The 14,095-nt window shown below is 44.6% G+C and overlaps 1 protein-coding gene across 1 annotated transcript in view; it reads left to right on the top strand.

Annotated features, from left to right (window-relative positions):
- The first annotated feature begins 2,710 nt into the window (after positions 1–2,710).
- ACSBG2 (acyl-CoA synthetase bubblegum family member 2) overlaps positions 2,711–14,095 on the top strand; it is a 12,199-nt gene continuing 814 nt past the window's right edge. Inside the window, exons 1-13 of the mRNA XM_010188408.1 lie at positions 2,711–2,717; positions 3,083–3,212; positions 5,583–5,662; positions 6,226–6,467; positions 7,490–7,578; positions 8,148–8,268; positions 8,738–8,818; positions 9,332–9,481; positions 9,622–9,798; positions 10,403–10,584; positions 10,851–11,084; positions 11,801–12,018; positions 13,076–13,215. Coding sequence (XP_010186710.1) covers positions 2,711–2,717; positions 3,083–3,212; positions 5,583–5,662; positions 6,226–6,467; positions 7,490–7,578; positions 8,148–8,268; positions 8,738–8,818; positions 9,332–9,481; positions 9,622–9,798; positions 10,403–10,584; positions 10,851–11,084; positions 11,801–12,018; positions 13,076–13,215 — 1,851 coding nt within the window. The remainder of the gene's footprint in view (positions 2,718–3,082; positions 3,213–5,582; positions 5,663–6,225; positions 6,468–7,489; positions 7,579–8,147; positions 8,269–8,737; positions 8,819–9,331; positions 9,482–9,621; positions 9,799–10,402; positions 10,585–10,850; positions 11,085–11,800; positions 12,019–13,075; positions 13,216–14,095) is intronic.

The raw sequence follows: 14,095 nt of genomic DNA on the forward strand, positions 1-14,095 counted from the left end.
TCAGGTGCAGTCTCTCTCTCGACGCCCCCTTCACGGGCCCGTGGAGCCAAATCGCTGAGGTTTTGGGTCAATAAACCCGAGGATGAGGCACCATCCTGTCAGGGCAGCAGTGGTGCGGGGTATGGGGGGTCTGAGGAGAAGGGCCCAGGGTAGGATGTCCCCGTGAGCGCTTCCACTTGCCATGGGTGCTGAGGTACCGTGAGGTGATTTGGGCACTGAGGGAGGCTCTGGTACTGGCTGGGGGGGGGTGGGGGGGGCAGGGGGGGGAGTGGCTGTGGAGTCCAGGATGTTTCGGGAGCTGTCGGAGAAGTGAGTGTGTGTTGGCCGTCACCGTGAGGGGGTTTCCCACCCGCGCATAGATGAGAGCGGGTGGCGCAATGAAGTGAGCGGCAGAGTTTGGAAAAGAGGAACTTAAGCCAGCCTCCTGGTGAGTCACATCACTCCTCTGGCATGCTGGGATGTTTTAGGTGAATTCCCCAGCATAAAATTTAGAGTTATGAGGTGGCCTGCGTGGCTGTGGTGCTGGTGCCTCTGGTGGGTGCCCCTCTCGGGGTGGGCAAGCCATGAGTCCAGCTCACAGGATGATGTTCTGTGGGCAGTTTTGCTCAGGCAAAGTTCAGCTGTGATGGAGTCAAATTCCTGCAATGTTGTTCATTCAAGATCTTTGGTTAGGTATCTTTTTAAGGGTTATTTTTCCTCATGTTCTCTCTGCTCCTGTATTGGGAGAACATCAGATAATTTCCCAGCACAGCCATATGCTGACCCGTGGTCAGTGGTGCTGCTCAGGAGAAAACCTGTAGTGCTTAGGAAGTTTTTGTCACTGCCCTTTTTAAAAATGGAATTTATCTAAATGAGAAAGAGTGGGTTGCTCCACTTTTGTTTCCTCACTTAATGAATCTTCAAAGAAAAAAAAGGAACAAAAAAGCTGAGTTCCAATAGTGTTGGAAATGGGGAAAGGCAGTGAGAGAATGCAGCAATCTGCTAAAGCTGATCTGCACAGTGAAAATGGGACAGGATCAGTCTTGGTGTCTTTACCAGTAAAAAGAAATCAGCAACAGGAAGCAAAGTGGGCTGTGCTGGAAAATGTCAAGATGGCTGATAGACATATGCAGTAATTTGCATCTGATCTGATGTTTTTGAAGCTCTGTGTGTGTTTCAAGCAAAGGCTTGTTCAGAGCCTATCATAAATGAAACCTTCACTTCTCTCCCGTTGACTGTCACCAGTTTCCATGTAGTTAGACCTCTGATTTGTGTTGTCAGTGAAGTGCTGCAGACGTTGCTATGAAACTGTTCACCAACTTCCAGTTCTTCTAGGACGTGGTGCTCCCTCAAAGCAGGAGATGCTTTGTATTTATATGACTTAAGTTGTCACACGGGCTTAATTAAAAGGGAAGTTTCTTGTAGCAGGCTTTTGTTTAAGTGTTCATTGTGTTCCTGAACAGCTGTGGTTCTACACTACGTTCCTCTTCGCCTCATGCCTAGGACTCACTTTGAGCAAGAGAGGCGGTGGTGGCACCCCTGGCAGGCACCACACGGTCTGGAAACCAGCTTGCTCTTCTAGATGTGGCTTTGAATTCCTCCAGGCTAGGGAGGGAACTAAACCCAGGTTTCACGGGTCTGGGTTGATGCTCCTGGCACTGGGCTGCTCTGTAGAGATAATGCTCCTTTTCTTACAGCTGTCTTACTAAAAAAAACAACAAAAAAACCCCCAAAAAAAACCAACAGAAAAAACAACAAAAAACAACACTCTGGTGTTTTAACCCAGAATGGAGTGTTGGGCAATGTCTGCCAACTATCTCAGACTTTCAGAGATGGGATTTTTGGAGACATCCCTTTCTCAGCTGCTCATGAATTAAACTCTTTTTTTGAGTTGTGAATTGCAGCCTGTAGCAGAGCGTGGCGTGAGCAGCGACGTGTCCTTGCGTAGATGAGGAAGCGGAAGGCGGGGATGTGCTTTCCCGGGCTGGGAGCAGGTTCATCTGCAGTGAATTGTGGCTGACTGTGGCTCTCCCCACCTGTCAGAGACAGAGGCTGCAGCTTGGCTGTGTCGGATTAATTAGATAAATGGGCTTTTTCCTTTTGCTCCTGTCTGTCTTTGTTCAGACAAACATGCTCTTCACACTGCCCGCTTTGCATTGAGTCTCGCTAATGCAGATACAAAATAGCATGCTGAAATCCACTTTTTAAAAAGATCAAGGATTATGAAATTAATCTCCAATCAGTTAGAAATTCCTTGAAACAATTAAAACTCACCCTCTCAAGTCATAAGGATCAAAGACCTTTGATGAATGTGAACCTTAAATAAAACCAATGCTGCTTTCAGCTTCAGAAAACACTTTGTTTAGGTGATTAAATCCCCTAATGACAAAGTACTGAGAGCAATGTAGGAGCTGCCAAACAACGGCTGCAAAAGCGCTGATTTTGATGAGAACAGGTCCAATCTCCGGGGCGTCCCTGGGCTGTCACTCGAGAGGGACCCAAAGCCCCGGTGCGCCCGAGGGTGCCGTGTGCAGGCGTGGGGCCAGAGCTTCCTTAAGAGGCGGTGATGTGGGGTGAGGAGCCGCTTCCAATTGCGAGGCAGGCAGCACATGACATAAGATGCTCCAGATCTGCCTCCTGGGCGCTAGTTTAAAAATAAAGGGTATTACACATCAGCGGCAGCGCTGGGTCGAGCGGCTGTGGGAGGAGAGGCTGCACAAAGGCGGGGGCAATGCGGTGTAAGGCTGGACCTGGAGTCCTTTGGCAGGGGGCTTGAGGGGTGGGGGGTCTGAGAGCAGAGTGAGAACATTTGGGGCAAAGGGAATGTAAAATTTAAATTTTGGGGCTTATGGTGCTCTTTCAAAGCTGTCGTTGTCACACTCATTTTCGGATGTGGGAATGAAGGTATCATCTACTGCTGATCAGGTTTTTACAGTGAACGGAGCGCACTGCGTCTGCTGTTAGAATTTACTGTATTTTATGCAAATACAGCAGTCTCGAGTCCTGTCTGCTTTGGGATTGCCCCGGTCAGATAGCTACAGCAATGAAAGCTGATTTCACTGTAGCCTTTGACTGTTTTAATTTTTAAAAGCTGTTTTTACAGGGACAATGCTGGGTGAGTCAGATGCACGCATGGCACTTGCGGAACCAGTCCCCACGGCTTATTTTAATTCGGATCCTCAAGGGAACTGTGAGGTGTCACTGGATGATGTGCTGTTCAGCTCTTCAACTAGGTCTGTATGATTTAAAGTTTTGTTTTCTCTGTGGTGACCTGTATACATAGATATAGTGTGTATTCTGTCATGTTTACTTAATTTAATTAAGGTTTTTTTAATGAAGAAATTTCAAAGTTTTGTTACTACTTCACCCTCTCAAAAAGAAGAGAAACAGAATTAAATTTGCTGTACACAACTACCACATGGAGTACAGAGCATGAAATAGTGTGCATTTTATATAAACTTAAAGCACAGGAGTGGTAGAGTAGTCTGCATAGCCAGAAAGATCACCTCCTATAAAAGAACTCTGTGTAGCTGTTAATTCTGTGTAATTGAGAGGGCACTGATCAAATACTCAGAATACCTGGCAAGTACTGCATTGTGTGGGAAGTGTTGCAGTACTGTGAGCAGGGAGGTGTGTGCCTCTGTAGGGGATACTCTGTGTGCCGTGCCTATCCTGATTTTTACCAAATGCTTGTTAGTCTGCCTGTAAATCTAAGCAGACTCTTACTAAGGAGCAGATTTGTAGTTAAGGGATGATGTCTCACCACAGAGTGATGGGATATAGCTGACAGGCTTCCAAAAAAAGCCTTTACTGATATTTTTGGGTTTTTTTCAGGCTGCATTTGAATTACATGTAGTAAGGGGGAGAAAAAGATTACTCAATTCACTGGAAGGGAAGTAGCTGGGGCTTTTTTTCCTCTTATTACTGTGTCATTTGCATGCTTTGATCATAAAGGCTGGTGGGGAAATAGTGTGGAACTGTTGCAACTGAGGATTAATTTGTGCTGAAAAATGCTTTCAATATTGAGGAGGAAATGCACGGTACGGAACATTTTGTAATCCTTTTGGGGCAAATAAAGGAAAAAATGGATTTATTTCCCTCTGGTTTCTAGGTGGCAAATTAGTTAGGAGAAGCAGTTCTGCTTTTGGAGAGTACACAGGAGTAGCCTTGTCAGATCTTCTCTATGCCTTAAACTTTATCATATGCCCAAAACAATCATAGTTGACTGTTCCCTACAAATTCAGAGAAAACAAAACAGAGGGAAGCAATTTACCCTTTACACCAAAATTCACACAGTGCCTTGTGTTATTGACCTGTCTTTGGTGTAGCGGAAAGGGAAGACAACGCAAGGCTGGGTGGGAACTCTGCCTGGAGTGGGCAGAGGAGTTTGCGTGGGACCAGAGGAGCTCCTGCCTGTATGCAGGGGTGATCTGGTCATGACAGGCAGAGATGTTGGGACTTGTTTCTACCCCAAAGCTGCTCAGGCGAGGGGCTGAGACCATTGTGATGTCAGGGACACGCAGCCCTTCTGGAAGACCCAGGAGCTGGTGTTGGGGAGAAACCTTGCATGGGAAGAGCAAACACTCAGCACTGGCATGAAGAAACCAATACCTTCGTTATGAGCTGGAGCAAAGGGCCCCAGGGGGGCTGTTTGGCAAGGCAAGATGGAAATTTTGATTCTGTGGAACATAATTTTGGGTCAACTTAGTGCTGTGCTGATGGTACAAGCAGGGTATTGCCCAGGGGAGGGAAACAACTGTCACCTGCCCATAGGTTGGAGGGTGGGATGTCTTAGGGAGCAGAGCACAGGGACTCGAGTACCAAATCTTCCAGGGTTTGGTTTCCAAGTGGGACCACATGAGTTGGTTATTCCTTATCCTCATAACTTACAGCTGTGAGAAGGTCTCCCTTGGGAAGGGATGGAGCAAGAACACTGTGCTACAAATGCAGGCAGGTGTTGTTCCACCAGATCTTGCAGGATGAAAGGAAAAGGGGCAGCTTTCTGCTGATGGGGGCTGTGCCTGTTTCCATTTCTTCACAAACATCTGGTGGGAGCAGATGCACTAACATCATTAGGAATATCTAAGAACAAGATTTCCTGTTAAATCAATTTCCTGCTCTTCAACTGGCCTGGCCTTCTGCAGGAAATCTGTCTGGGTTTCCTCACAGGTGAGTAGCCAGGGGGATCGCTGCACTGCACAGGAGAGAAGCTGCTGGGGCTCCCCCTTCGTTAGACATATTGCATTCAGGAAATAAGCTGTAGACTCTTTGTTTCAGGCACCTAGAGCAGAGGTCTGGTATTAAATTATCGCTGTTTTGGGGATGCTGTGTTTATGGATTCTTCCGCAGTGTATGATAGCTACAATCAGGACAGCATGCATCTGTTTAACAGCAGTGCAGGCAAAGCTTGCACATGCTTTGAGAGGGACCTGTTTCATTGCCATAGCCATGCAGGCTAGCAAAATTAATAAAGTCACCTGCAGAACATCAGAAAACACTCACTATCCCTTGTTTGACATCCAAAGACTAATGTAATTAGTCCAAAGGTGTTCTTCAGGCAGTGTGCTAGAGCCTACCCAAGGCTGATTGCTTTTGCCTTGCAGAACTGTTGAGGTCCATGGCATTGAGGCAGCTGAAGACACTAAGACAGGGGGATGTCAGACAGACATGCTTGGTTTCAAAGGTAAGTAGAAAGAATTTTTAGTTACTCTGGTGTGGATGAAATTATTATTGAAATGAGAGATTAATTTATCAAACCGTAACAATGAAAGAAGTAACTCACATTGTGAGATGGTCTGTCCAGAAGCCTCTTGAACTTTGACTTTAAAGCATGAATGTGCTTCAAGGAGTAAAATAGGCAGTGTCACTGCCTAATGCTTATCTACCAGGTAATAACGTACTACTTTCAGTCCTCCTTAAAAAAAAAAAAAAAAGCACAGTGTATATGACTGTTGCAGGAAGCTGCCACCTTACCAGTACAAGAGCAGGGCAGCAAAGCAGGTTAGATGGAGATGTAAATGGAAATCTTTAACAAAATTTTCAAAGTGCTTTAGAGGCTTCGTCTATTAATCCTGGTCTAAAATACCAGGAGTCATATGGCAAACTTGCCAAGAATAAAAGGTCAAAAAACGGGGGGGGGGAGGGGATATAATATAATTTGCTTTCATATGTTTGATACTTATATTTCTGTTACGGCAGCAAGCAATTTTTACATATAAGATGCTGAACACTTTTCTTTCAAACCAGCCTCTTCACCTCCTTCCTCCTGTGTGTGGACAACGCGACGAGATGGAGAGGTCAGACTGAGACTGGATGAACAGGGGATAGGCAGTGAGGCACCGAAGACCGTTCATGAGCTATTCCAGGAAGCCACAAATAAATACGGTGATTATTATGCCCTTGCCTCCAAGAAGGGTGGCCAGTGGATAAAACTAACCTATAAGATGTACTATGATGAGTGCTGGAAAGCAGCAAAATGCTTTTTGAAGGTAAGCTTTTGTTGAATTCTACTCTTCCTTCACATGCAGTCAGTTTAACTGCTGAAATGACTGTGGTCAACTATATCTTAAACCTCTAAATTCTCTGAGTGAGTCTTAAAGTGAGAGAGAAATACCTGATCGTGCCATGAACAGCTTGGTAATTACCACAGTGTTTTTGTTTTAATTTCTTGCAAGTTGCTTCCACATTAAACGTAAAAAAAGAAAAGAAATATAAAGTGCATAAGGAAACACTGAAAGAGAAATGTTTTAGGTACATGGCAAACCTGGACGATGCTCCTCAGGAGGCATGTAAATATTAATTTTCCAAGAAAAAGGTTGAAGAGGTGCTTATGAATCAGACTTAAATGTCCAAAGTGGGTGAGGTTTTGGCCTGTACTGCTGTGAGTTGCAACACTCAGAGAGAAACCACCATTATGTGTACTTACTGTTATGATTATGAAATCTTATTTCTTGAAGTTAAGGCCGCTTTCTCTTTACTCCTGTGTGGGGATCTTCCAGTGTCTGTGCTTCCACTCCAGGACAAAACCAGAGAATGGCTGAAGGAGATTTAAATACTGGGATTTCAACACCTGGAATTTGACAGTGAAGTGCCTCAGACTGTCCCTGGAGCTCTTCTTATTGTTGATATGTGACATATCTAAGCTGTATTAAATGTCTGAATGTCTCAGTGGGTCTTGTCTAACTTAGTCTCTCACCTTTCATTCCCAGCTCAAAGGGAACTGATAACTACCTGGATTGCAGTTTTATAATACCATTAGTGTCGGTGAGATGGTCATACAGAGTGCAGATCTAAGCAAATCCTTTTTTTCCCTGCTTACTGATAAAGTAGAACAATGCCTGATGTGAAACTTAACTGGTTCCATATTAGGTCTTTTTTTAACGTACATTACTGTATATAATAGCATGAACTTTTCCCTTGACATTGTGCTCACAGCAGAGATTTGTAAATTAACTCTAAGCATTCTTCAAAGGAAAAACAAGATTGCTGTAATCTCATCTCTTGTTTACAGCTGGGACTGGAGCGTTTCCATGGAGTGTGCATCTTGGGGTTTAATTCTGCAGAGTGGTTTATTGCTGACATTGGAGCTATCCTTGCAGGGTAAGAACAAGTGGTGTCTCTTGACATGCATTTTGCTTTAGCATTCAGATACTAATTTCAGTATTCATCTGAGAAGCAGTTTTTGATTAAAAACAAAATAAACCACAAAAAACCACAACCAGACCAGCTGCTTATATTTGAATGTAATGAAGATAGCTACAACATAAACTCTCTCTTTACTTAATTATGAATTAATGAGACAAAAGTGAATTTTTTTTTAGCTAGGTACTTCTCTCAAAATAAGATGAACAGTAGGCTCATCCAAAAGCTTGCTTACTTGCACTTTGAATAAAAATATCATGGCAAATTCCAGAGCACTGGATTTTGATAGCCGCCTTCCACCTGAAACATTTTGACCCCTTACACCATTCTGCCATTTCCCATGCCCCAGAACAGAGCCTTTGCTCTTGGAACTAAGCCCTCCACACTTTTTGTTGTTGTTTTATGGGATATTCTTCCTAAAGTTTTTCCTCTGATAAAGTTTGAAGTGGTTTGACTTTTGCTAGAAACTCTGCTTATCTTCTAATTCTGTGTTTTATTTTTCTGTTTTTTTTTCTTTTCTTTTGTAGTGGACTTGCTGTTGGTATCTACACTACAAACTCTCCCGAGGCCTGTCATTATGTAGCAGAGAACTGTAGTGCTAATGTTCTGGTTGTGGAAAACCATAAACAGCTGCAGAAAATCTTAGAAGTAAATACACTTTTTAAATGGCTGAGGGCTATGGCATCCTATTGACAGATATGGGAGGGTAAATGCTGTGGGAGGTGAATACCTGAGGGAAATGCTGGATCTGAAAACAGAGGTGAACTGATGGAGCCGACTTGCTGTGTTCCCTGTTCAAGCTAGATGAGTAGTCACTAGTGCTGAATCTCATGAGAGATTAAAGTATGATTCCACAGTTTAGCAAAGCCTTGAGCTTAAAATATGAGAAGCCAAAATGAACAATTGAGCTTGCCCTAGCGTGTCTGGCAATGTTCCAGCCCAAATGATTACTGTCTCCAGTGAGGTTTCCCCATTCTCTTTCAGGAACACAGATGAGATTCTCTTAGCTTTACTTAAAATGGCAAGTAGCAGTAGCATGTTAATTGCTTGGGTTACTTAGGCTTAAAAGGAACAAACAAGATTTGCTCCTTCTCATGAATCTCCCTTCTTAACACAGATTCAGCATAAACTACCTCATCTGAAAGCTATTATCCAGTATGGGGAAGAGCTAAAAGAGAAGAGACCAAATCTGTATTCTGTAAGTACTGGGCATTGTAATTGCATGTAAATACTGGCTGTGTTTAGCTGATGGCTTGTAAGCAACCATTGCCTTCCACAGGCCTGTCATCATGTGAGCTTGTGTTGGTTTTAGTGAGAGATTGCTTGCCTCATTGAAGCACTGGATGTTTACTATTGTTCAAACTGCGATAAACCATGTTGGTAAGGGAGGGTGTGAGTGTACTGATCTCTGCAAGGCAGCCTCGGGCCCCACAGTTACTCCAGCTCTGTACTCCCAGTGAATACCAGCATTGCTACAGTTAGTAAGCTACCTCAGAGTGGATCCCTCTCCTTTTCTGTTTCTTGCCATGTCTCCTGTGGCAGCCAGAAAACACTGAGGGGCTGACAGTGCATATTTAACAACCCCTTCCAGATTCTGCCAGAGGTTTGGATGTAGGAAACAGTTTTCTTCTCTTCGTGTGTGGCAGAGGGCTTGATTTCACATGTGAATGATAGCCTACAAAGTGACTGAGCTCTTCTCTTCTCTGTGCAGTGGAGTGAGTTCATGGACCTTGGCAGAGATGTTCCAGATACTCAGCTCTGTGAAATCATCAAGTCCCAGAAGCCCAACCAGTGCTGTACACTAATATATACCTCAGGGACAACTGGACAGCCAAAGGGAGTAATGCTCAGTCATGATAACGTAAGTATCGTTTGTATAAACTGAAAAACATACCTGATGTTAAGAGCACAGGAAACTGTAGACTTTTGTTGTGAGCTGCATGTTCTTTGTGCCTGCCTGGAAGAGCTGTCACTTAATACTGATGTGGGTTCTCGTTACAGCTGACATGGACAGCATTGGCCGCAGGGCGTTTCATTACACTGATGGATGCTAAAGAAAAGCAGGAACTGGTAGTCAGCTATCTGCCCCTCAGTCACATTGCTGCACAGATGTCAGATATTTGGTCAGCAATGACGTTTGGTGCACAAGTTTTCTTTGCTCAACCAGATGCACTAAAGGTAAAAACATAAGAGAATAAAAGTTCTACACCTGTCCACCTGCTTGTAGCTGAGGTGGGTGCTTTAAAACAAACGTGGCTGTCTTATCCATGATTCTGAAAGCTGTGCTAACTCTATTTATTTGTGTAGTGACTGATTGCTCCTGTTTAAGGGTCTGTTGGTTTGATGAGTGTTGCATCTCTGACCTTTGCCTTTTGACTCTATTACAAGCTAGGATAAGCTGACCAAACACTTCACAACTGAGAGCTTTTGGTATCTCACCTGACACCAGTTCTCTGCCCCAAGAGCTTGGTTGTGAAACAGCTTTGTATTTGTTCTGTCCACATTACAAAATGCCACCACCATTTAATCTGTGCCCTGAGAATGATTCTTCTCTTGGTGCTGTGTCAGTGGTTGGCACTGAAAGCATTGACCCTTGCTGTCTTCTCAAAACTGCTGTGGCATTTGAATGCTCCTGGGGTTCCTTTCTTTTGGGGGCACTGCAGCTGAAAATGAGCAATTCCTCAAAACTGATAGAATGCCAAGCCTCAGCTCGTGACCAGTCCTGACCTGAAGTCTACAGTGGAGCACTTTTGAAAGCTGTATTAAATTCTGCTTTGCTCAGGGCACCCTGGTAGACACCCTGCGGGAAGTGAGGCCAACTGCATTTTTGGGTGTTCCTCGTGTCTGGGAAAAAATGGAAGAAAAAATGAAATCCATAGGCGCAAAATCATCAGCGCTCAGAAGAAAAGTGGCATCGTGGGCCAAGGGAGTTGGGTTGCAGACAAACCTGAAGCGGATGAATGGGTAATTATGAACTACACTTAAGAGATGTTGCAAATATTGGGAGAGTTTTACTATTGGGTCAGGAATTATATCCCATGTAACAGGGCAGACTCATGGACAGTAAAAGCCAAAGGTAGCACTTGGATCAGAGGGTGAGCAGCAAGGGCTGGAGGGAGAAGTAATTATTTTTTTTTACTGAATAAACTCAAATAGGAGGAAGATGAAAGGAAGAAGAAGGAGAAGTTCTACTTGGTGACCGAGATCTTGTAACCATTTTTCTCCTACAGGTATTCTGAAGTCCCAGTGAACTTCCGCTTAGCCAGGCACTTGGTGTACAAGAAGGTGCGAAAGGCCATTGGGCTGGACCGGTGCACAAAATGCTACACGGGGGCTGCTCCCATTACCAGAGAGACGCTGGAATTTTTTTTAAGTCTGAACATTCCTGTGTTCGAGCTGTATGGCATGAGCGAGAGCTCTGGGCCTCACACAATCTCTCTACCTCATGCATTCAAGCTTACCAGGTAAATATCTTTGTGAGGAGAGCACTGCTGGCTGGGAGAAAGAGTTGCTTTAAGGTTTCTTCTGCATCTGGCACATCCATCCCACCTGATGCAGCTCATCCTGAGTCTTGCTGCCAGTAAACAGTGGCTGGGGGGGCAGGTCCTTTGTTCCTTTGGCCACATCTTGCAGATGATGAGATCTGCCAAGAGCAACAGCTGGGTTACTTAAATTTAGCTTGGCCTGGATTCTTTAGGAACCAAGGAGGAAGCAAGGGATTGATGGGAAGCATGAATTGGTAACTCTAGCCTACAGTTCAATGTCAAATGAATAAATGCAGTAAGAGTCTGCTCTTGCTTTGAATGGCTTGTTCAGTTCCCATGGGTTCAGCTGCAGAGTAAATGCCACCATCAGTAACAGTTTGCTGCCAAGGGCATAAATCTTATTCAAAGCTCAGGTGTTTGAGAACAATGGGTGGAAAACACCAGGTGTGTGAGCACCCATCTCTCTGCAATAACAACTTTTTCTGTAGTTCCCCTTACATAAGCAGATGCCTTTTAAGTTTAGAAGTTCCTTGCTGAAGCAATTGTCATAAAAGGCTGCCTGGCTTTGTTCAAAGACTTTAGCTTGAGAGGTGAACTTTAGCTTGAGAGGTGCTGCTGTAATCTTACTCTGCTGCTCAGCTACTGAAGTTTTAGAAAACAAAATTCCATGGATTTCTGTTTGTGTTCTCTTTAAGTTGCGGAAAGGAAGTCACAGGCTGCCGGACACTGATTCATAAGCCAGATAGAGATGGCACTGGGGAGGTCTGCTTCTCGGGAAGACACGTCTTCATGGGCTATTTGAACATGGAAGAAAAAACCAAAGAAGCAATTGATGAAGATGGCTGGCTGCACTCGGGTGACCTTGGCAAGCACGATAAAGATGGATTCCTCTACATCACTGGCAGGATTAAAGGTAATGCATTCCCTCACTTTGTTGTCTCAAGGTTATGCAGTATTATGATATGTGTTCAGACCCTGCTAGTTTCGTAGTGGTGGCTTACACAGAATATTTAAATACTTCTCCTTCTGAAGTTGTTAATATGAATGTGACCGCAGTGTCCTGCCACTGAGCATGACATGGGGTGCGATGGGAGGAGAGGGTATGCAGTACTATGATGTGTTCAGACCCTGCTAGTTTCGTAGTGGTGGCTTACACAATATTTAAATACTTCTCCTTCTGAAGTTGTTAATATGAATGTGACCGCAGTGTCCTGCCACTGAGCATGACATGGGGTGCGATGGGAGGAGAGGGATGACCTCTGAAACCACCACATGTTTGCAGAGTAAGGAAGAAATCCTCTGATTTCAGCAGCAGTAGTTAATGTTTTGTTGACGTGTTTTACGGTGCTGGACATCCCGAAGTCCCTCCAGTTTCAGCAAGCTTTGCTAGTTAACCTCTAAGAGAAAACAACAGCTTAACACTGTTGTGAAAATGGCTTACAGCAATGCAGTTCTTGGGTCACCACTTTTGACCAACTCCAAATCCAGTTTCATGCAAGTCTTCAATCGACAGAGAGACATAAACGGTCATGCAGAAGGGCTGCTTTAAGAAATCAATAGAAGCCAGCCAAGAATGGCAGGCTCAGCTCTGCTCCGCATCACTGTGTAACTTCAAACACTCTGCTTTGCCTCAGTAAACTTTTTACTTCATTTTCTGAACAACTTGGGTACCAGCTGACATGCCTTAGGGTCTTAGGTGACTGTGGCACCGTGCTGAGGTGCTCATATGTCATACCCCACGTTCCAAAAGTGCAAACATCTCTGAAGCATCAAAGCAGTTTTTGCTATTTGTGTGCCCACCTCTGTCTCATCTCTCTTGACTGTAGTCCTCCTGGTTTGCTGCCTTCTCTGGATGCTGGGGGACAGACACTATCTTATCCAGTAGACACAAAGGAGCTATCAAGTCATTTCAGATTGTGAAGGAAGAGAGCAAAGCTCTCAGCATTAATCAAGATTTGACTGTTTTCCAGAGCTCATCATCACTGCAGGAGGTGAGAACGTTCCTCCCGTTCCCATCGAGGATGCTGTAAAAGATGCTGTTCCCATCATCAGCAATGCCATGTTGGTTGGAGACAAAGCAAAATTTCTTGCTATGCTTCTAACACTAAAGGTAATGGAAAAGAGGACGGGAATTCTCCTGTTACTGAACATGTTAAATTCTAGTGAGGAAGGTAATAGTTACACAGTTTTGCAGTGTCTTCTAGAGACAGGAGGCATCGTGGAGTACACTTTGCTGTAGCCGAGTTGCAAACTGAGTTGCAATTGTAACTGTAGAGAAAAATGACTGTGGCCACTTGATAAACGATCAGGTTCTTCTGTTCTTTGGGGCAACTGTTTCTGTACCACACAGGGCAGAAATAAACAGAAGTAACAGTGAGACTGAAAAGAAAAAAAACCCAAACTAACAAAAAACCAAAACCCCTCTGTTTTTCTTGCCCATTTCCAGTATCTTCCTGAGTGGTCTGGACAGTAATGAGCTGTCAGCACTTTTTAAAAGTCTTAAAAAGAGAGACTGGCTTTAAACTCCACAGTTTCACATGTGTGGTGGCCTGCACTGACTTCTGCCTAGGGTGCTAATCGCTCATTAGCGAGACTGACTCCAGCCTCCTCGCCCTTGCGCAAGAGACCTGAGCCAGGCCCCTGGGGTGGTGGTTCTGTGCTTGTCTGTCGGGTGCTGCATGTGTTGACTTCTAACAGCCACTTGCAGAGTGCAGGGAAGCAAACTGTGCTCCAGAAAAAAGAACCAGGGAAAAAGGGATCAACTTGAGATGGCACAGGAGGGCTCTGGGAGCTGAGCTCTGTGCCCAGCTTGCTCCTTGGTATTGAGTGTGTAGGGATCTGAAGGGCTTTCATGTGCATTTTGCCTCAATGAGCTTTCATTTGGCATCAAGCATATGCAAATTGCAGTGGTTGATTAATTGGGCCACTGGCACTGGAGGTGGGGAAGGAGATGGAGCACCCTCCCCTGGCTGTGAGGTGTGTGAGTGTGC

Source organism: Mesitornis unicolor, unplaced genomic scaffold, assembly GCF_000695765.1.
Source record: "Mesitornis unicolor isolate BGI_N332 unplaced genomic scaffold, ASM69576v1 scaffold28407, whole genome shotgun sequence".
In the NCBI taxonomy this organism is placed as follows: Eukaryota; Metazoa; Chordata; class Aves; order Mesitornithiformes; family Mesitornithidae; genus Mesitornis; species Mesitornis unicolor.